We start from the raw sequence: 23,852 nt of genomic DNA, 5'->3' as shown, positions 1-23,852 counted from the left end.
TAATTTCATGTCACTCAAGTCAATTTGTAGTTTTATTTAAGGTTGTGGCATTATATGAAAATTATCCAGTCAGCAACAGATACTGACTATGAAACCGGGGGACAAAGACTGATTCAAATCATACTTAACATTTATGAAACTATAAATTTAAAGAGGTGATCACTGTAATTACTAGATTTCCTTATAATAGTAGCTATAGGCGAATACACAGTAGTGTTTGTAACAACGGATATTGCCTTTAATTGCTTTAATTGTGTTTTGAATTATTTTTTGGGAAACGAAGTCTCCTCTGCAGCTGAGCAGATAAATCAAAGGCACAAACAAATTAACAACAACTCATCGACGTTTCATCAGGCAAAGATGAGACCATGAGAACAACTGAATGGTACACATGGTACAATGCAAATGTCACATTTGTAGCCATTTTGAAACGTAAACATGACATGATATGAAACACTCTTTCATTGTGACAACATGGTTTTAGACCAGTGGCAGGTCCGTTTGCCGCTCGAATGGTCTGAATTTCCAGAATTAGCTTTTCAGAGTTTCTGACTTTGGAATAGTCAAATGTGTTGGGTCGCCTCATGAGATGGCTCCAACCCGTAAAGGGCATTTAGTCTTAAATGTGTTTGTGTGTGTGTGTGTGTGTTTGTGTGTGTGTGTGTGTGTGTGTGTGTGTGCGCGCACATGTCTGCTGCACTTTTAAGGTGTGGGCATGTATGGCTGTAAGAACGAGGGAGCTCTATTGCTCAGCCTGATCAAGTCAATATGCATCAGAATGGCTGCTTTAAAGCAACAGTAATACGTCCAGGCTTGTATTGCGTGAAACCACCGCAGCTTTCTTACTTTCATAATATCTTATCATAAGTTTCACATTGCCACTCATTCAGTGTGCACTGTAGGTGAGGCACATGTTTGCTGCATTCAGAAAAGATGACCGCCCTGGTAGTGCGCCGGTTTCAGGGACTTTAACTGGGATTTCGGGAAAGGCTTACTGAGTTTAGCGCCATTGGAGCCGCCATCAGCAGTTTGGGGACGGGGCAGAAATGGGTTTCCATGGGAACGCACTGGAGCTCCACTGGATCGGGAGTCAGAAGCTCCGAGGGGTCTACTGGAAGAGAGAAAGGGAGGGGTGAGAGGAGGAGCAGTGAATTCCCACTGACACAAAGATCAAACCTGCAGTAGAGGATTCAGTACGATTCAGTTAGTGTCCAAACATTTATAATGTAAAGCCAGTGTTTTAATAATACAGCTTAACAATCGAGCCAAAACATGACAATGTTTGTCTTTCAAATAATTACCACAGCAAGTGGTCGAGGTGCAACAAGAACATGTATTGAAGCTACCAACAGCCATTATATCAGCCATTATATTACCAAGTTTGTTCCAAATATGACTAGATTGAGATTTTCCTTCTAAATTTCATTCTTTATTTCAGGTACAAAAAAACCATTCAGACCATAATGGGACAGTAAAACTCTCGATAGGTGTAAGATATTTGTCCTATGTTGATCAGCCAGCTACTGCTAAACCACCTAGTTATTTGGAGAATTATACCATGTATTATGTCCCAATGGCAAGGGGAATTCACTAAAAAGAAGAGGAAAAGCATTTAAATTATAGCAGGGTTGTTACCGATGCCAGACCACATACTGTTTGTCCATAGATTACATAGAGGACTGAGACAGACAGTGGTTCTACACCAAACTACACCATTTAGATGAAGACAGTCACCTATTTTGAGATTCCTCTCAGAATAAATTCGGTGTTCATTTGCTCACATCACAACAGACTGAAAAGTGAAGACAGATGAAATGTGAACATAACACATGTGACACTACAGGCAGGTGTTTCTTTTAACCTGATGAAAGAAGACTATGAACAGGACTCAGAACCTCCAGAGCTAAAATAAAAGAGAACTGAAATGAAAGAGCAAACCTGATTCGAGGCGGCGGATTCAGCGAAAGGAACATTGGTGACTGGGGTCGAAGCCGACGAAACAGTGGAGGTGGCGGCACCGTGCATCATGGGAACTTTTATTCAGGCGAGTCAGACGAAAGACAGAGGACGAGGATGTGGGCGGGGAGGAGGGGGAACAGGAATGATATGGTTACCATGGCAAAATGTGTAGGATCAAAAGTCATGGCACAAGTCAAGTGATATTGCCAGGATGAATTTGAACAAGTATCAAGACACATGCAAACGAAATAAGAAATAAAGAAAATTACATATTAAATTAGCCAACCAGTTACAAAAGAAAAGAAAAAGCACGGTTCACCAACAAATGGTAGTTAAACAAACAAGGCAATACACAGTCATACAATCTAATCAGACTGGAGTATCTGATAATTGTATTCAAATGACAGGGCATGTGTATGGAGGGAGCAAATGATCCATAAGAGGAAAAAAAGCTATAATGTGACAGTAGTTTATCTCTCTTCTTTTGAAATAGTCCTGTAATAATCATAATATCAGCTGAAATCTGCAGATAAAACTTATTTTATCTGATCATTTTGTGATCGTGTCAGATTTAGCGACTGACTGGCTGTGCAAGATAAATTTCAACATCTCACTTTCACTTTGCATTCAACTCACAAACGTCCTGCGATGAAGGACAAAGACAGCACTGGCGCATTAATTGCAATATAAAATCATTTGTATAATTTTACACTCTGCTTTCTATCAGCATCTTTAATTACGATCCAAAACAGGTAGATAATGTCTAATAATGGCAAAATGAAAGGAAAACTCAGTTTACTACTAAACCGGTAAATAGTTGTGTGTGTCTTTTGTCTTCTGAGAAAATAACCCTTGATGATGTCAGCAGGGGTTATCTCAGCTTAGAGACTATTGTATTTTTAAAGCCCCTGTACACTCGGGGGCCACCCACACAGGTGTTTTCACTTGTGTTGCCTAATTAGACCTACGTTTGATGGACATCTCTGTTGGGGCGGAACAACATAAACTGTTATCTTTCTTACTGGTACAAATAGTTTGGTGATGTCACATTACTCCCAGCGCAGCTTACACCTGACGAGAGATCGAAGCAACCGCTCAAATTATGGGAAATCTAGGATCTAATGTTTTCGGAGCAAGGAACTAAAAGTGAGGATATTTCGACCTTTGCTGCTTCGATTTTGACCATTTTTATTTTAATCTCTCTCTTGAGTCCCCCGACATTATGGTGCTGACTGGACCACATGAAACAAAAACCTGAAAAGTTGGACTGCAATCACAGCAGTTAAAATACTGTCTTTTCCCTCCAGCAGCAAAACACATTCTGGACACCTATTTCACTGTGATTTTTAACAGACACACAATGTGTTGTTTCTTTTTACGCTTTAATTTCTCCTTTTACTGACAGTGAATCCAAATGTGGTATATTACTATCATAATATCAGCATTGCAGCAGTGGTGAATGTGGCATGGATGGAGAACACAAAGACATGTCAGGAAATGCATAAAGAGAGGTGGCCACACACACACACACGCGTGACAACACGTCTTCAGGAAACCTTTTATGCTTACCATCTACAAGATTTGTGACTGCGATTAAGATCAGCATCGTCACAACTGACACTGTATCTTCCTTTTCTATGTCTGTGTGTGTGTGTAGGGGTAGATTCTCTCTGGTCTGGATTTTGTTTAGGTTCACACATACTGTACTAAACCTATTGAATAGACTTAAATAATAATAAAAAGAGTAAATTGTTCAAAAAGTAGCTGCATTGGCCATCATCCCATTTTCTATTCTTAAACATTTAACATTTATTCTGATATTTTCAGTAACACTTTTGTGAATATTTTCATCACACAGCCACAATAAAAACTGGGAAACACAACTCTACACTTACTTACATACACTATGCTCAATTAAGACCTGCTTAGCTTAGTTTCTGGGAGGTTTACGGTGGCTGGAACAGGTGAGGTCTGGGCAGGGATATATATATAAGTAGTCCCCTCACCACTGAGTCCAGGCACTGGGGTTTTCATAAGCCCTAGAAAAGACAAGAGGAAGGCTTACAGCGAGAGCATCGACTGCTGGCCCTCGTCCTGCTTCCCTGAGCTACCTGAGCTCGCACACAGACGGTACGCACATGCATGCACACATGTTCACCCACCAGGCATGCTTGCACAGGTTTGAAATGAATTAATGACTTGCTACCACAAAGTGTGACTCGTTAAACAAATAGGACACAATGCAATGAAAAAGACACTAACAAAATAATCTGTGGTTTGTTCTCCCAAAGACGTGAATGTACCTTTGTTGACAACCTTGAGAACCCATTACCTGCAAATGTCATATACTTTACATTCCTGCTGACCAACTACTGGCTTCTTTCCAGTACAACATGGTGTAAAAATCAACTTACAGAAACCTGGAGCTTGTTAGAGAGAGGTAATCCATCACAGTGATGGATTAGTCACCTTATACTCTCCATCACAGTAACATTATTGTCATGTATTACAGTTGTGACGGCTTTTAAAGCTCCTCTTCTAAGGAAAAAAACTACCACATCTGCATTTTAATATCATCCGTGATCTGGATTTCATTTTCTGAGCTTCAAATTTTTTTTTACAGCAGTCAAAACTCAAATTTCGAATGTCAGAGCTTCCTTGGATGCATAAGAGAGAGTTTTCAAAAAATTATCTATTTGCCCTGGTGGCCTGAGGGTTTAAAGCACTGCCAGTGTAACTGCAACATCCTCAGTTTGAGTTCAGCAAAGCACATTTGTTTTATTTCATTCCCCATCTCTCTTTCCCCAACTTGTCTGTCTACTCTCTAACAAAAGAATACAATTTCAAAAAAATACTAAACACCGCCTGTTCTTTGACAAAATAGGGAAACTAAGGATCCACTGTGATGCAGTACCTGTCACAGGAAAGACCAAATTTTAGAAAATAAAAGTTAATTATACTGTATGAATAAAACAAAGGGCTGCCTAAATAGCAGTAAAAATAATCCTAATATACTGTGGCTTTGGAAAGTTGGTGGTACTACTGTAAAACATACATGATTTGTACTTAATTGGCAAAAACATGCAAACCAGTTCGGTCATGTTGTCCTCCTATTAATAAATCAATCATTCAATTAAGGCTCCTGTCCACTGCCACATATATATCAGATATAGCTGACCTACCAACGGCTCCTGAGGGCAACATGCACAGAACAGTGCCTGTCATGTTGTTTATAGACATGTGTGTGAAAAACAAGAAATGGATGAGAGCAGACGAGGAGGACAAAAAGAGGAGGACAAAAAGAAAAAAAAGGACAAAGAGTTGTGATGAAGACGAAGGTGTAATTGGTAACAACAGGTTGAGACAAGTCAACAGGTTCAAGTTAGTGACGCAAGCGACGTCAAGGCTGTCACAGTCAGTGCACATGTGTGCAAACACACAAAGACACAAAAACAAGTTGTTGATCAGTGAGGGATAAGAGCGCGATAAGAGCAAACTGCTTTCAGCTGATGAGCAGACGAGACACTGAAGCTTTGATCAGTGTCAGTATAGTGTAGAAGTGATATATCCAAGTAGCCAGACATGAAGATGAAACTTGTGTATAATAAATGTGTATGTGAGTATTCAGTGCACTCTCCCATCTGCACGGAACAGGTACAGTATGTGGGTGTTTTGGCTGCAGATATTGTATAATTTAGGTGGTTTATCAATAATCTATGTCTGACAGACTTCAAGCATTTCATTAACCACTGTTTCTTTACAGTTACCATGATTTGAAACATGTCGTCTCAGTATTGATACCTGCTAGAATCCCTTTTATGATTTGTGCCAAATACATATTGACAAAAAGCATTTTCAAGCATTTTTATAAACACTATTTTATTTCCCTGTGAAGTTTCATCTAAGGCTGCAACTAATGATTCTTTTCACAGTTTTTTTAAATTCATAGATTAACTAATCTATGAAATATAAAAAAAATTGAAGGGGACGCTGCATGTCATTTCTGACCAACACTTCATATAATATAAAACAGAGAAAAAGCAGCAAATCCTCACGTTTGAGAGGCCAGAGCCAGCAAATATTTGGCACTTTTGCTTGATAAATTAGTTAAACAATTAAGCTATTTTAGAAATTGCTGGCAATTAATTCTCTGCCAACTAATCAATCATTTGACAAATTGTTTCAGCACCAATTTCATCCAATAAAATGTGATTATACATTTCCAGCCAACCCGACCTTCAAATCAAGTCTCTCCTGATATTAAGTAACACTCAGACGTCCAATTTAATGCCAAAACACATGAAAACCATGGAAGAAAGTTAAAATCATGTCATGGGACCTTAAATATGTTTAGATGAGTAGTAGGACTGGTGTTGGCTCTCCTCTTCTCTGTCTCACTTTCTTTGTTTAGCTGCTGCTTTCAATTACTTACTGCTACTTTCAGCCAAAACACACACAACTTCGCTTTTTAAATAGAGGGACTTCCAAGATTTCCAAGATCCAAGAAACGCATGCATGCAACCACCAATCCATGCATCAGCAGTCCCACATAAAGTGTTTACTGTCTGTGTTTACTTTGGACTGACTACTATAACATGTGTTCTCTAACTTCTCTAACTGTTTATGGCTTCAACAACTCTCATCACACGTCAAGCAAGAGTGATGCAAATGCAAGCCAGAGAGGAAGAGAAGCGAGGAGTGATGGAAGGGGTAAAGGTGAGCAGCGACACTGTAGAGAAGCCACAGCATGCTTACTGTTACCACTACACCTGAAACTCCCTGTATCCCATAATATTACCTCGTTGTCTAACAGAAAAAAAGCCCAGAATCAAGAACCAAGAGTTCATGACTCCAGTTTACCTCCTGCGTGTGTGGTAAGATAAACACTGAATGTTTCAGTGCTGCTGATGTGTGTAGAGGCTCACCAGTGGGGACGAAGGCTGGTTGCTGGAGCTGCATGTTAGCCAGGGCTTGCTGGTAGTGGAACATGCTGGGGTTGAAGACAGTGGCAGCAGCTCCGTTGCTCTTCTCTAAGATCTGCCTCTTCTGTAGCGGCTGCATGGCACCTGGAGGCAGACCCTGGATGGTAAGAAACCCACAGGAAGGAGAAGAGAAGTTATCTTTCAACACTGCGGGCTACAAAACGTGTATCAACACTTTCTCTTAAAGAAAAAAACGACATCATCTGGAGTTGTCTCGGTGTAAGTATATAGTCGTCTCTGTAATTGCTCTTTAGACTCGACATCCAGTTGACGTGGATGTTTCTGTTTACCACCACAAGAGGACACTGCAGTATGTGAGATTAGCCGGAGTGATGTAGGACAGCCCAGAGGTCAGGCCAAGAGCAAAATGGGATTGCTATGATTTCATTCACTAATGGGGTCGGGGCTGAAGCATCACACTGCAGTGGAAGATAACCAAGAGAACTTTTTACCCATAACAGGGAAACACAAGTATAACATTAATATATATATCACAGTTTAGGACGTGATGCCAAGAATTAATTTGTTCTTAATTATCCTGCCTGATTATCCCGAATCATTTAAGATTACATCAGTGAAAGTGTGAACCATTGGTGGCAATACAGAATAGTAGTAACAGGAACCATGCAGTCATTCAAAAGCGCTACAGCATTAGCAGCCGCAGCAACAAAAACTAAATGAATGCCACAGTGTAAAACCTTCAATACATTATGTTTCTCATCCCTTTCAATTTACTATTTTGTATCTTTGTATCAGATACTGTCGTCCTTGTTTTTCTGCACCAGCACTGCAGACTGACCTGATTATGTTACAGCTGCTCACAATGCTAACTTTAGCCCCTGTAGCTTGCTTCACCGAGAGCACAGGCTCAGACACATGCACAGTAGCAGACATTCATGAAAAAACATAATCCCCAAACTACATTATCAAATTTCAAGCTGGCCGAGGGGTACTGTGACACCCTGATCCTTCATTGCATCAGTAAACGATATCCAACTGGAGAAGAAGGAAATCTTCTACTGTTTCACAGCTGTTTTAAGCAGATATGGTGAATGTCGATTTGTAACTTTTAAGAAGGTGAGTATTGGCTTTCACCTGTGTTGTTCTATTCTCGGGTATGCTGCAAGCAGTTGATGTTCAACTCCTTGGCCAGTGTTTAGGCCCGTGAACAAAGAGTTCTGAGTATTTGTCCCTGTCCCAGTGTTGAGAAGGACTCACCAAGGCTGCGGACGCTGTGTTTTGACTGGCTTGGTGCTGTGCAGCCTTGATCCTGGCCTGCAGATGAGCCGGGGGATGGAAGTACTTGCACTTGTCTCTGCTGCAGCGGCCTTTAATGTAGTCCATGCAGACAATGACCGAGTTCTCGCTGCAGTCCACCATGCCGGCCTCCAGGGGGTGAGCGTAGCGGCAGTCGCTCTCACCACGCGTGCAGTTACCGCGCTGGAACTCTCGACAAACCTGGAGGGGCCAGCAGGAGCACTGATCAGCATTTACCTCTCATCATACTTTGGCCAAACATAGAAACACAGCAACTGCACGCAGGCCGCATACCTCCAGCTTGTCTGTGCGCACATGTTTTTGTGCGGAGGTGCCGTTGCCCATGGCTGCCAGGCTGGTGGGACTCCCAGGGACCAGCAGGGGAGTACTGGGCAGAAGCTCAGGCATCAAGCCCATGCCTGGGCCCATGTGGCTCAGATATGGACTGAACGCCATACTGGGACTCGTTGCCAGGGAGGGCGTCACTGGGAATGTTGTCTGATGGAGAGAGAGAACGGCAGAAACAAAACAAGTTATGGCTTTCTCTGGCTTTAGGAGAGGATTTGGTGGTAACATAACCAGAACTGTGGGTTTTTTACAACAATGGGAATAATGCAAAGAATGTGTGCATGAATAATATAATAATAATATATTTTGATATTAAGAGAATTTCCTTTTAAAAAGTTGAATAAGACATAGATGGGCCTTCCAAAGCTGCACTGTTGCTCAATAAAACTGCTCGGCATCACAATCTACTGTATGTAATTTCTATGTGAATAAGAGTTTTAACCAAAGAAAACAAAAACTAAAATAAATCAAAACTGATCTATCTTATCTAAATAGTAATGTTGAATATTTTTATTCATTTAAAAACACGGGTGATATTTGGTAGACATTTCTGTATTTAACTGTCACTGTAAATGGAAATGAAGCCAAAGCAAGTGACTTTCTATATAAATAATAGACAGGACAAAGTTATTTTTTTATTCCCTATTTTATCTTAAATGGAAGACAGAAGTTGGGAATAATTTAACCACAGGCATAACCGGCAGCATCTAGCAGAGAGTCACATATTATTCTGTTATTGAAGAATTACTGCCACCCTGTTACATCCATCACAGTAAACAAAGTGCAGCGTTAGTATTTCAAATTACATTTCTTCAAACACAATGCCTTCATTGAAAAGTGGTAGTAAGTGTGGGCTGCTCACTATGGGTTGCAACTGTGCTCCAGGCAGCATGAACTGCATCTGTTGAGCCAACATGGCCGCCGTGGCCTTCTGCTGGATCAGGTTGTTCCTCCCGTTAATCTCCAGCTGGGTTTTCAGGTGTGGCGGTGGGTGCAGGTATTTACAGTTCTCACGTGTGCAGCGCCCCTGAGGAGCAGAGAAGAGGGAGGAAAGATGAGAGCAGGGGGACGGGTTGACACTTTAAAATAACTCTTAGTTTAGGAAGAAGAAGTCACAATACAGGGAGATCAGGGAGACCACCGAACTCTCCCACACCAAAGATAAAAAGCTCAACTGATCTGAGTTTAGTTTAACTCATCCATGTAATCAAGTACAATTTGTTAAACTAAACATCAAGAACCAAGCGTGTTCACTGAGCAGAACTATGTGCGGTACATTCTGGTGAAATAAAGTACTAATGAAGTCCCAGAAGACTGCGTATTGGATAATGCATGAGAAATATGCAACCACTGTCTAAAAGTGTTCATCATTAAAAGTATGCAGCGCTGGAATCAACAACAATCTGAGACAGTTGTTTCTTGTTTCTACAAGCAAATTATTTGGCCATCTTTTCATTTTATACTGTTAATGAGTCATTTTTGTGAGTATTTGAGCCAACTTTGGATTTATCCACAGAAGCACAGTTGAAGTCAAATAAACGTCACTGACGAGAGATAAAACTGAGTGAAAACACATGCTCGACTCTCACCGCCCTGTCGGATGGGTTCTGTATCTCTACCTGGTCGTTAGTTATCAGTCCAATAACTAAACTACTTTCCAGAAAAAGAGATAAGACACAAGTATGTGTGACAGACTGCAGCACATGAGAGAAGAGCTAAAATGATATTAGATGGAGAATAGAGACCAGTAAGCTTACTTTATAATAACTTGTTTGTTTTTTTTACCTGCATTTGTACTAAAACCTTTACAAACATGCACAGTACCTTTACTTCAGTAAAAGTAGCAATACCACAATGTAAGAATACTCCATTACAAGTCCTGCATTGAAAACATTTCTTAGCAAAATGTGTAAGTATTATCAGCAAAATATACTCAAAAGTATCAACAGGGGAAAAAAAGCAGAAAAGTGGTCCCTGTGAGTGTTACACAATTATATATAATATTGTTAAAGTAGATGTAGGCAGCATTTTACTGTTGTAGCTAATCAATGTGGAGTTAATTAAAACTATTTTACATGCTGCTGTGTAATTAAATATATAACAATGAAACTTATTTTATAAGCTCATCATGATTTGTATGTAGAATCTTAACTAATAGCTAGAAATGTCAAACAGGAGTGACAGCGGATGCCGCATAACCACAACGTCAACCTTTATTGCATGTCATGCTCCCCTCTCTCTCTTTCTCCCCCATTTCCTGTCTGTCTCTTCACTCTACGCTGTCCAATAAAAGGAGAAGAAATTCCCCAAAAATATCTTTAAAAAAAAGAAATGTCAAACAAATGAAGTGGAGTAAAATGTATACTTCAGTACTTCAGTAAAGTATTTGAGTAAATGTACTTATTTTCATTCCACCACTGGACTTTATTTATAATACATATACGCACACCAGTTTTATAAAGTATAGTTGGGGAATTAATCTCTAATTAGTGTTTGCTGACAGTGTTTTACTATTAATTATCATTCATTATTAAAACTACGTGCTTTAACATTACTTTGTTAAACATGCTAGTTTAATGAACACACATGAGTATTCATTGACGAATGCAGCATGAGACGTGTCGGCTGAGCAGCCGGTGTTCTGACGTTGGGCTTATGTGCATAGTCAAAGCATTTCTATTTGTCCTGTATGCAAAGCTTCATTCAGCACATGCAGGCTTAAACAATGACGGCAGACAGTTTGCATATAACCAAAGTCGACATGCATTTCAGCAAAGCTTTATAATAAACATGAATGAAACAGCAAGAAATGGTTATATAAAACATTGCCAGAGGTCACACAGCTCAGCAATATTTTGGTTTATAAATTAAACTGATTATTAGATGGAAGTTGAACAATGTAGAACTGTAGCAGTAGTTCCCCTGACGAGCCTATAACTCTGACTTTCACAAAAAAATTCAGTATCAGTCATTTATCTTGTGATCAATGCAATATGTTACATCCATGGATCCAAAACAAGCATTTCAATAAACTAATACTAATTTATAATTCTGTGCTTTAGTCAGCTGAGGCTCATCCTGATTTAGCAGCCTCTGCCACAAACTATTCTGATCTCGAGTCATTCTTTATGCTCATTTTTACTTGTCATTTTTGGCTTCTTGACAAACCCTAAATCAGATTTTCAGCCATTTATCTAAAAGCAATTCATTTTGCCCCAGAACGTCATTAAAGCAGTGTCCTTCGTCCCTGCCAGCGTCTGTGGGGAAGGTGAAGATGGTGCTGCAGGAACACTGCAGGTCAACACACACTCAGGAAAAACTGCAGTCTCCATTAAACCCCTGGGCCGACAGCAGCTGTCTGCCCCTGCAGATGAGCTGTTAACCCGCTAAACTATCTCCGCTAACGTCAGCCACATGCTCAGTCATCAAACCACACCCACACAAACCAGCTCTCATGAGGTGATCATGAGCAATGCAACGACAACAAGCTCAACAGAAAACATAAAACTGTGAAGACGAAACTGACGTCATGGTGCAGAGACTCTGACGTTGATGGATGATGTCACGCTGAGATGAGGACACATAAAAAAGGGTTTAACAGCAGGAGGACTACTAAGGAGAGGAAGAAACCGCAGTGTCTCCTATACCAGCATCCACGAGGGATTCACACAACCGGAGACAAAAAGCTTACAAGCAGACATGTAGCAGCCTGAAAGATGGTCAGGATGGTACACAGGCTTACACAAACACCCTCGCCTACACTGGAGATGCGAGCAAGCTTTGCGTCAGCGAGCTGTGTGTTTAGGGATGAGTCTGTAATGAGGAGTGAGTCCCATGAGCCCAGCAAGCCTGCTCAGACTCAGAGGAAAAGAAAAGTACCTATTAATGAGCCTAATGATGAACTTCATGCATTTTGTGCTCCAAAAATACAAATTACTGTCTGAATTTTGTGCTCCAGCAGCATGAACATTGATACAGACACAAAACCTTTATGAAAAGCAATAAAATCGGGTGTAGAGAAGGAGGCCAATGAAAAGTGGTGTTGAGGAGAGTATTGGGTCAGGAATCTCCTTTTGGTAGCCATGGCAACACACTACGCAACACAGAGAAAGTCCCTGTTAGTACAGTAGTGTGCTGTTGATGCATTCTGAGAGACGAGAGAGATGGGACATCGATGAATAGGATCACTGCTGTTACACACATCTTATTATATCTCATATCAATGTAGGAGAATCTTCATCACCTCATATGTGACAATGATGTAGAGCTGAAACAATTACTGGATTAATCAATTAGATCAACAGAAAACAACAATTTTGATATTTGATTCATTGTTTGAGCAGCATGACTCTATGGATGTCGGTCTGTCCAACACTTTGTCTCAACAACTATTGGATGGATTAAGATTAAATTTGGTAGAGATATTCATGGTGCTCAGATGATGAATCATAATCACCTTGGTGATCCCCTGACCTTTCATCACCACGTCAAATTTTTAATTTGTTCAATACTTACGACTGCAAATCTGATGACATTTTCGTCATCCTCAGCTGTACTTTGTGTTTATCGCTAATTAGCAAACGCTGCACCGAGATACAGCCTCACAGAGCTGCTAGCATGGCTGTAGACTCTTAGTCATGTACATGGAAAAATGCCAAAGAAAATTGCTGGTTCCAGCCTCTCAAATGTGAAGATTTCCTGTTTTTCCTCATCTTATATGTTAGTAAACTGAGCATCTTTGGGTTTAGAACTGCATTTTGAAGAAGTTGTCTTTGGCTCTGAGAACTTGTGTTGGGCATTTTTATCTATTTCTTGTCGTGTTATAGACCAAAACCGTATCGATTAATTGACAAAGTAGTAAATGATTGTTAGCTGCAGCTCTACCATGATGTCATCCAAAAGTGACACTGCTGTTGAATCTACTGTACGCTGGGCAGATGTGATGTCCACACTAATCATCTGAGATGACAGCAGCACTCCAGTTAACAAGGTAGTGGCGGTGAGCTCCCCCCTCCCTCTCCTGCTGCAGGTTCAGACTGACCAGACAAAGCTAATGGAGGAGCAACAGGGAATGACAGCGACCGGCTCGGACCGGGCTGGAAGATGCCAGATATGGGAGGGACGATGAGGAGGGAGGCCATTAGCAGATAAATCCATAAAATTAACAAAGAAGGGAGGGGTGGGCGGAGAGCAAGAGGAAGGAGTGACGCTGTAGAGCAGCTCTGTTAGGGACAGAACGAGGTGCTTCTTTGTTTTTTTCTAGTCGACCAAAAAACAACGGCTGTCAGCTGAGTATAATCCTGGACAACAATGAGAATAGAAACACTGCTGTATAGAGGTGGTTGTTGACACACTGTTTAAGCACTAAAGCCCTGCTGCAGCTCCCGATAAAGAAAACCGCTTTGACCTTCAACTGTCACCAACTTCAGCTCAAACCAACATGACCCTGGGGCTTCAAACAGTCAAAAGTGGCCTTTAATGCTTGTTCACTGTCTTTGGTACAAAGCAGCTCGCCTCTTTCTCCCATCAATGCAACCAGTACAGAGCCAGGCTGTTGCTCTGTGCTAAAAACAGCCGTGCCACTCAGGAAGATCAAACTATCCAATGGGTACGCACTCCTGTGCTGTTGCTAGGCCCCCCTCTCTGTTTCTCTCCCTCTCTCTCCCTCTCCATCTCCCTCCCTGCTCTGGAGGACATAACACAGAAAAATGGCTGAATAATAAATTCTAACTCAATAAACGAGGAGACAGCAGCTGCACTCAGACAGAAAGCCCCTTGTCTGGGTCTCAGTTTTTCCCTACATGAAAGCTGGTCGGGCAAAAACCTCTCACAAACACAGCAACAGTCTATTCTCGAATTTTAGCGCAATTGGCCATTGAAAAGTCTGTGCTCTTTTAAAATACAGTAAAGCATCATCACTTCTCAGGCTGTTTGTTTTTCCGCTGTGTATGAGTGGAGCTAGTGTTGTGGTTCTATGGTGGAGGAGGGAAGAGGAGAGTCAGGAGAGCAGCTGCAGTGATGTTGAAGTAGCACGACCGACAAGCCCACATCACTGGACAGACAGACTGCCAGCAAAGTGGCTTTACGAGAAGTTACGCCACAACGACATGGAAACAATAAATATCTTGAAGACATTCGTCTGACATTGTTATGGATATCTACATGTGTTTTGTGAATCATATGTCAATTTGTCTGCTTTAAATTAGGATCGAGCAATCTGATGACGCCACTGAAAATCAATCCTGATTGGCTGGAAGGTATGGATTAACTTTTAGTGACCAGAAATGATAACCGGATGTCAGCTCTAAATTAATGCTTGTCGAGTGTTATCCCTTACATATATCATGAGACCAAATTTGTCCACTGTCAGAGACTTTTCAAGGCCATTTATACAGTAAGACTGCTTCATGGCAAAATAGGATTTACAGGATTTTTTCAAGTTCCTTCATTGGGCATTATGGTGGCCCAGTGGTATAGGACACAAACCATGTAACCTCAACGTTACAGTCTCTAATCTGTCCGGGGACCTTTGTATGTCACCCCCCTCCCTCTCTCCTTTCTGTCTCTCAACAATATACTATCTAATAATACCATGTCATTCACACCATATTTCATCTTAAGGTTTTGAATGTACTATATCACGATATATACCGCTATCACAAAATAAAATTACCTATTCTGTCATTTGATCACCCGAGTCTAGTTGAAAACCATCGCTTTAGACTCCATGATGACAGGCCAAAAATTTTATTTACAGCTGGTATTCTTTTAAAAACTCAGATTTTTTCAATTGTTAATATAGACAACAAGGATATATAGATCTAAAATATAAAAATCTAAGTAGGGGTAAAAAGGGAGGATCCTCTGACCGACTGACATAGTTTGCAAGGTTTCCACGAAATTCATCATGATTCATCTCCTCTCTTGAACAATTTAGTTAGTAGACAACACCCTAAACTCATTAAATATATGGCATTTTTGCGTTGGGCCACGTAAGGCAGGCCACCTCAGCTGAACCAAAGACCACCTCTGCGATAAAACACAACAGGAAACCCTGGTTTGTGTGTATCTTAACTTATTTGTCCAATACTATGTAAAGCTGAAAGATATCAACAAACTTGACACACATCACAATGCATGTGTCTAAACAAACAAGATGTAATATTGCACGGATTGATGTGTGTAATGTCTGTTGCATTGTTACCTTCAGTGAGTCAAAGCAGGCAATGACTCGGCCATTCTCCACATGGCAGCTCCGGGAGGGGTGGGCAAACTTGCACTCGGCATCAGACCGCGAGCAGGTGCCTCTCTGAAACTCACGACACACTTCCAGGGTCAGCCATTTGGTGTCCCGTCCCATGGACATGCTGACTGCCATTGGAGTCGCTCACGAGCACTGAGCAGCGGTGCGGGGCAGATGGACGGAAAACTGTCTGATGTGAGTAAGGGTGACTAATAGTGATGCAAGGAAAAAAAGTCCCCAGCAAAACACAGAGGAACCAGAAGCAAAAATATTTTCTGTCTGTCCTCAATGAAAAAGAGGCAGCGCGTCCTTTTGGTTGGTGTATTTTGAGGGGGTTGTTTATTAGTTCTTCCTGGGAAAAGTGGCAGCTGAAGTTTCACTGGGGTGAGATAGAGGGGGCTGACTGTGAGCAGAGGCCAGCTCTGTCTCGAAGAAAAAAAAAAAGAGAAAAAACTAGAAACTACTCTGTAGACATCACTCTGGCATGCTTGGATATGTCACAGAGTGTCTGTGCCTTCACCTGAATCAACTGACGCCCGCCGTTACATTCACGTCAACATGGCCGAGGCTGGGGCAGTCACTGTAGTGCTAGCTATGTTTGAAGAGCCTGGTTTCAGTAGAACAACAAAAAGGAGGACCTTATAGGGATGGTGTCCTTGCACTGATGAGACGAGGTGGCGGCTCAGCTCAGGGTACGTGGGGACTGCAGCTCAGCAACGTGGGATGGATGACTCTGTGGCTGTCAGGATAAAATATAGCCTCCATTCGAGGCCAAACACACACGTCCTGCTCTCATCCAGCAGAGTCAGACAGCAGCTAAACAGCAGCAGACGACCCCTCGCAGTAGGCACTTTGGAGTTCCACTTCCTCCTCTTATTTCAGTCTCTTTCTCATCCCTCCTTTGCCGTTGTCTATTCTTCTGTTGTCATCCTCCTCACTGACCTCTCCTCTGCATGTCCTTGCTTGTTGTCTCGCTGCAGACTGAAAAAAAACCCCAGAAAGGCAAACATTAATTCAAAGCATTAACAAAACGCCAGCCTGTTGAAGAGAAAAATCTAAAGCCACAACCTTGTGCAGAGCCTGTTTAAACGGAGGGCGATGAGGACCACGAGGCGGCAGGGTAGCAGGAAAAAAGCCAAAGAGAATAAAGCGAGGACAAACAAATAGGGGAGCTGGGCATACGGGAGGGAGGGAGGCAGCAATGAACAGGAAAGGGCAAGCTATGTCTTGATTAAGTGATACGAGAGAAAGAGAGAGAGGGAGAGAGGGGATGGAGGGAGATTGCAGGCAGGACAGAGACGTCACTTCAACTCCCCAAGGAGCAGAAAGTAATTGACTAACTTGACATGAAGCTGCAATATACTGTGAAAAGCGTTGTCCTTGAAATCACACAGGCTGGCACGTGTGGTCGACACCGATGATTCCCAGACAGTTATTAATGTGAAGGGAAGAAGTAGGAAAAGGAGAGACAGGGCAAAAAAAAGAGGGGGGTAGTTCTTCACAACTGCAGCTGCTGTGCTCAATGCGAGGCTCCAGCCAATCAGACAGACTTTTGCAGGCACGCAGAGCATATCACCAACCAATGACAGGGCAGTTTCCACAGCAGCTCCTCCCTCCACAGAGCCCGTCCTTGTTCCTCCCAGGGTTTTTTTCACTGGTACAGCACAGTCATGGCTGAGCCACATGCTAATATTCAAACTGTACAACAACTCTGAGCTGACTCCAAACAGCCGTGTCTTCTCACAGACGTGGAGGAGTAAGCTATGTCTCATTCAAACAGCAGACTTATCATGCTGCAGTGTGATGCAAGGAGGATGCATGCAGTGTGCTGTGCAGCTCACACGCAGAGTGACGTGTCCGGACACTAACTGAATACAGATAACAATCAGTGAGGTGGCTCAATAAAGATACACACAGAGGAGAAACTATAATTTAGCTTCCCAGGAGTTGCAAAGTCCAAACTGCATTTTGGACTTGGTAAAAATTGAAGAGAAAGGAAGGCTGTTTAAAACATGAAGAGCATAGTAGTGCATTAATGCACACAGTGAATAAACAATAGGCGAGATGCAGGGGAGGAGGAGTACAAAAAATAAGAGGAGGAGAGGGGGTTGGAGCAGATATTATCAGTCCCTGCGTCTGATGGCGGCAGACACAGACGGAGGAACCGACGGGGGGGAGAGTGTGAGGGAACGTGTGTGTGTGTGTGTGTGTGTGTGTGTGTGTGTGTGTATGGGAGCATGCAGATAGACAGCCCAGAAGGAGAACACCGCAGTGGAGTGGGAGAAGGAGGGATAAGGGGGAGGTGGGAACTGAATTGATACACCCACCTTCAAACACAAGAACAAAGACACATCCCAGCCCAAAAAAAAAAAGAGGCAGGAATGAGAGATGAGCAGGTACAGCAATTGCTTTGCTTGCTTAACCATTATGCTTGTCTGTGCCTCCTCCTCCTCCCAGCCTACCTACAGATCGATAGAAACTTTTCTCAGGGGGGTACAAGACAAGCACTCCTCCTGCAGCTTTGCCTGTCCTGCATTCAGGTCCACATCAGTGTCAAGCGCCCTTGCTTACGCACGCCCTGACGACGCAGCTCAGCAATATGCAACCCGCATCATCAAAATGCTCCTCAGCAACACTCCTCGCTCTCGCCACACCAGACACCAAATGGCGCACAGTTGCCATTACAACGGTTCTTGGAAAGCTACGCAGCAACACTGGCTTTCCTCCAAAGCCATTCTAGTTTATACTGCACCCTGTACCTTTGAATATACACAGTAATGACCTTTCACTGATATACACTGCTGTCACTCTGTTTTCCAGGAGCTTCAAACTCCTGAAAATTTCACAAACTGTTTAACCAAGCCTTTCCTTGTTAGCTTTGCCTTTGGCCTCTATCAGGGCCTTAACGGATACTGGAAGACAATGGGGGCTGTTAAAAATAGAGAAATGATACCATGGCACAATGTGTAAGTCAGTAACGTGACATGCAAACGCCATACAAACTAACAGTCTGCAGCCATGCTAGCAGCTCTGTGAGGCTGTATTTATGCAGATTTAGCTTTAGGCTAAATATGAATGTCACCATGCTAACATGCTGATGACTAGCTGGTATGTTACCATGTTCACCATATTAGTTTAGCGTGTTAGCTGCAAACATCTGCTAATTAGCACTAAACACAAGGCACAGCTGAGGCTGATGGGAATGTCATTTCTGTTGCAGGTATTTGGTCATAAAGCAAAGTAGTGCACAAATTACAATTTTGAAAAGTCAGGGCACCATGAAGGTCTGTAGCATTCATCCTCTGGGGAACATGAATGTCTGTACAATATTTCATGGAAATCTATCCAATAATTGTTGAGCTATTTCAGTCTGGAGCAAAGTGGACTGACAGACCAGGTCCATCCATAAAGCAACACCACTAGCATAGCTAAAAAGCAGTCACCCCACCCAGAGTTCTGATTGACTCCACTGTGTAAGCACGCCATGGGACTAATCTGCACATTACTCAATGAATAATTTACCCACAGCAACAGACCAGATATAACCACTGGGGTAAATCCAACAGTACATCTTCATAAAAATGTAGAACTTCAGGGTTCAGGATAAAAACACGTATATAACTGTCTTCAAATATGTCACAAACCCAACAAAGATAGCCACGTTTTTAGCCAAGAATGTACAAAAACAACAGTCACATGAATCATCGGCATTAAGACAAATATGTCTACTTGCATATATTTGATGTTTTACATCTTAATCAGCAGTCTTTCTTAAGAGATAGTACTCTTTAGAAATAAAGATCCTTCAGTTTGGAATAAAACATCTACTTCCAAGCTGCAATATTGCACAACAGAGAGATAAAACACGATGACGGCAGAAGATACACAAGCATAACAAACAGCCATGGAGCAAAAAATTAAGAGGCAGATGAAGCAGAAAGATATGAGTGACAAAAAAAGAGAGAGGAAGTTTAAGTACTCTTATAGCTAAACATTGATCAAGAGCTCTTTTCAAGAGATACGAGCTTGATGCTACATGCTTGAGGCAGCATTATTGTGCAGTTGTAACCCACACATCTCAACTATCTCAGTGTGTCTCAGTGTCAACACTAAAGAATGGGTTAAAGCTCTTAAGTAAAAACAAGACATATATAAGAAAGCATGAAAATAAGCTTTAGCTATGCTGCTGTTATAATAAATATATAATTTAACCTTCTAATATACATGGTATGGATGCAACTAATGATTGTTTTCATTATTGATTAATCTGGAGTTAATTTTCTTGATTAATTGTTTGAAAAAATAACCAGAACATTTTTGCATAGCCCACAGTGATGTCTTCAAATTGCTTGTTTCTGCACTGTTCATTTTGTGCAGAAATAATCTTGGCCTACTGAACTTCTCCGACCTTTACAATGCAGCATAAACAGTCATTTGCAGGGATGCGGCACGGCGAATAAATATAGAGTGCCCTAGTTATAGCAGCCATTATGCTGCTGCCTGCCCTCCAGGTGTCTGCAGTGAGAAGAGGGGCTCAAGCAGTCAGTAGGTGGGGGTCAACGTGTAGGTGGAACAGGATGGGGTGGAAGTATAAGGAGGACAGATGGGGGTGGCTGCTGTTGACTCCGGCGCACTGCGTCCCTCATCAAACACAGTGCACCAAAGAGCTACCGGCAGTGTAACCTTCACCGGAGCTCTGACGTCTGCATTATGGCTGGTGTGTAGGCTGGGTGCCACCTCGACAGACTGCCCTGCACCTTATCTGCTCACACTAATAGATAGCCTTATACCGCTGAAACTGTGAAGTGTCAGGCACGCATTCACTGAAAGGCAGGGAGACACTTTAACGCCTCAGAAAACTAAACTCCTCCAATTTCTCCTCTTATAATTTTATTATATTATATTCCCTTTGCTCTTTTCTTTTGCACAATCATGGTATAAGCAGGGGAATATTTTAAGTGTCTGTCACTTTAATTTCTTGCCAGTGGTTGATGGTAATTTTGGTGGTTTTTAGCTTGTTCTACTGTTCTTTTTTTTATTCCTCTAGATTAAGAGATTTTTAATGCAATACATGGGAATGTAAAGTATTATAGTCACATAGGCCTACAGCAGGTTGACAGAGAGAACAAAATAATTATAAAACTAGAAAAGGCTAAATTTGAACTACTGAAAGAAATTGAAGTGTTGAAATACAATTAATGTATTGTAATGACAGTTGAAATGACAGTTAAAACTGAAGTGCTGAAAGAAGTTCATATTAAGGTTGAGCATTAAATGAAGTTGAAGTGTTGATTTAAGTGTGAGCAAGTGAGGTTGGCATAGCAGTTGAAGTGAAAGTACTGAAAAGAGTTGAAAATTTAAGCTTGCTCTATTGGTGGACTTACTTACTGGAAGAAGTTGAAGTGGCAGTCTAAATACATTTACTGAAAGAAGGTGGAGTGGCAGTTAAAACTGAAAGGCTGAGTGGAGTTGAAGTGTTGAAAAGACATGAACATTCAGTGTGAATTGTTCTAGATTAAGAGCACTGGGTAAATATACTGTTATAGGTGAAGAAAATGCAAGTGTGCTCACTGCTGAAAATGTGCAATTGAAACATTTGAAATTGGGTATTGAGTAAATATGTAAGATGGGAAAATAAAGTGTTTTAGTCTAATACAGCAGGTTGACAGACAGAACAAAAAGATCATACAACTATGGAGTTCAGTGTTCATACTGGGGAAAGACTAATTTTTGCATTTATACATTGGAAAAAACACTTTGGCCCATGTCCATGTGTCAGTTTGGTTTCACACAAGAATCTGAGAGTTTCCTGTGGGAGTTTTTCTTTTCTTTTTTAATCTGGAGTTTCCCCAATGCCAAAAGCTCTGTGAATTCCTTTTTAGAGGCGCAGGTATTTGTGTAACAAATACTGTAGCTATGAAAACACAACTCTGGTCTCCAACTACATGATCTGTTACAGTTCAGTAAACAGACAACTGTTTTGAGAGCAGCGACGGGGTCAAGTGCAAAAACAGGATAATGTCAATGACCAGGTGATTGATTAAAAAGCACAAGGTGGAAGATCCATAAATCAGAATGAGAGTGAAAGCCAGCAGCCTGGAGGGAGGGAGCAAAGTAATTAGGTTAAGTATCAGTAATCCTTTCAGCTCATTAAAGCACCACAGTTCCCATTCAAGCAAACATACAACACGTCTATCCCATCATACAGAACAACACAGTGCAGTTTAGCTTGCCTCCTGCTGCACTTAAAGTTTTACTTTTGTGTAGCCCCTTGTTGCTTTGATTCTACTTCGCCGTATTGCTGGTTTTGAGCTGGGAGTTTCACATCCCTGTAGTGAGATAATGTAAGTTAACTGTGTGGAAAAACTGCAGAAATTATAGTTGAACCAATAACATATTGTCAGCATAACATTTTTTATTTGTTATTGCTGCTGCATTGTAGGTGAATGGTTTTATTTGCACCATAAAAGATGGATCATCCCAAGCAGTTAATATGTGTGTGTCTGTGTGAGAGGGGAAATGAAAACAGGTTATGTGGTAAATGTGGCTGTATGCCCATGTGTGTTAGTCAGTTTATCAGTGTTTATATTAAGTAAAGAAAAACTAGCTAGACTGGTGCAGAGTCCACAGCCTAGAGGGAGCGTGGACTTGTCTTGACTGGCTGTGTTGTTAAATGAACCAAGATTGTGGCAATACATCCACTGGAAGTACGTGCAGTATATATATTGGTAACTCGTGACAACACAGTCTGCCATGGTGGCTTGGGTGTCTGACCCCTAAGGGTAAACAAGGGCAAGACTGCACTGCATGCATGCATGGAGGCAGGCTGTAAAACCCTGCAGACATACAGCCAGATAATCAGGAAGAAACCTGCAGGTGCTCCTCACGTCTACCAGCTGTAATGGAATTACACACAATATTACAGAGACTCAGAAAGTAATTTCACATTGATTATTTTTTTGCTCTTCACTCTGGTATGACAACAAAAAAACAACTTGCACTTGAACCACTGATAAAGACATCCAATAATAATCCTGCATATTGCATTCAACCAAACCCTTGTGTGCAGATCCCAGGCTAACATATGACCACGTCTTACAGCATTATTTGTATCCATACAAAGCAGCTCTCGGCAGACCTGCCCAAAGCATGTTAAATGTAAATGTTATTACTGTTGTGCCAATGTGTAACACCGCAAAATGCCCGTATTTGACAACATCAAATGCAGGTTTGTGCTTCCAGCAACAGGCAGAGTGGAAGAGGCATTTTAAATGACCGCAATATGGATTAAATATAAAACTCGGTAGCATTAATATTGCTGCAAACTCAACTGCGCCAGACGTGCTCAGCCTCTTACCTGTTTATAGTCCAATCGGATTCAGACTCAAATGTCTCCACCTAAATTAACGTCGGTTAAAATGTTTATTTGGATGGTTATTGTCCGACAAAGACGCGTTCTTGGTCTGATATACAGTCAGTATTGCCTGGATAAGAAAGAAGAATAAGGGAAAAAAGCGCGTTATCGCTAACTAGGAAAAATAATATCGCAGCAAGTAAAAGAAACGTGTTACCGCCGCGGTGTGAAAAGAAAGAAGCGGGGTTTGGCAGGCAGCTGAAGTGTTAGCTGCAACTAAATTTGCTCGGCTGCAACACTGACTGAACACACAGGAGAATAACAGATTTGAAAAAAATCAGAGGGAGGGCAAAACGGTGAGGGAGGAGTTGGGAGGGAGTGTGTGTGTTTGGTTTCGTTTATTAGATAACATCATTAGCATTAGGGGGAATCAAAGTCACGACTAAAGCACAGCAGGTATGAAGTTATGCTGCTATAAACACATAGCGGGTAGGTATAGCACATACGCTAACTAGCTATGTGTGTATAAGATTAGCTACATACAAGGCGGATAAAAGACTCCCCTGTTTACGAATAATTCAGTATTACTGAGGGTCAGAGCAGCTGAAGGCTGTTAGTTACGAAGATATTTCGCCCTCTCAACGTTAGCCAAAAATCAATTCATAGATAGATTGCGTGCTATCATTTAAAGGATATAATTTAAAGGCTA

General features: G+C 41.6%; 1 protein-coding gene across 7 annotated transcripts; it reads right to left on the bottom strand.

Annotated features, from left to right (window-relative positions):
- Positions 1-187: 187 nt before the first annotated feature.
- On the bottom strand, positions 188-16,244 carry mbnl3 (muscleblind-like splicing regulator 3). 7 transcript variants are annotated; one of them, XM_070913542.1, is made up of 9 exons: positions 15,751-16,244; positions 9,409-9,573; positions 8,493-8,696; positions 8,160-8,399; positions 7,334-7,360; positions 6,885-7,038; positions 5,142-5,177; positions 1,939-2,033; positions 973-1,111 (listed from the first exon to the last, which is right to left on the bottom strand). In XM_070913542.1, exons 1-9 carry the CDS (start codon positions 15,922-15,924, stop codon positions 1,109-1,111), a joined length of 1,098 nt encoding a protein of 365 aa, XP_070769643.1. In that variant the 5' UTR covers positions 15,925-16,244; the 3' UTR covers positions 973-1,108. The 7 variants fall into 7 exon arrangements, with proteins under 7 accessions (XP_070769639.1, XP_070769637.1, XP_070769638.1 ...); XM_070913538.1 differs by lacking the exon at positions 1,939-2,033 and having other exon boundaries at positions 188-1,108; XM_070913536.1 differs by lacking the exons at positions 1,939-2,033; positions 7,334-7,360 and having other exon boundaries at positions 188-1,111.
- Positions 16,245-23,852: the final 7,608 nt, after the last annotated feature.

Source organism: Enoplosus armatus, chromosome 10, assembly GCF_043641665.1.
Source record: "Enoplosus armatus isolate fEnoArm2 chromosome 10, fEnoArm2.hap1, whole genome shotgun sequence".
Classification (NCBI taxonomy): Eukaryota; Metazoa; Chordata; class Actinopteri; order Centrarchiformes; family Enoplosidae; genus Enoplosus; species Enoplosus armatus.
Note: the sequence above shows the minus strand (reverse complement) of the source record. Positions and strands in the feature narration are given on the sequence as shown.

What these genes read in the sequence shown, in the direction of transcription:
- mbnl3 (XM_070913538.1), bottom strand. Translation starts at nt 15,924, where the DNA reads ATGGCAGTCAGCATGTCCATGGGACGGGACACCAAATGGCTGACCCTG. An exon ending in TGCGCACAGACAAGCTGGAG is followed by an intron (nt 8,400 to 8,492) that starts GTATGCGGCCTG and finishes TGGCCCCTCCAG; the next exon opens with GTTTGTCGAGAGTTCCAGCG. An exon ending in ACCAGCCTTCGTCCCCACTG is followed by an intron (nt 5,178 to 6,884) that starts GTGAGCCTCTAC and finishes ACAACATGACAG; the next exon opens with GCACTGTTCTGTGCATGTTG.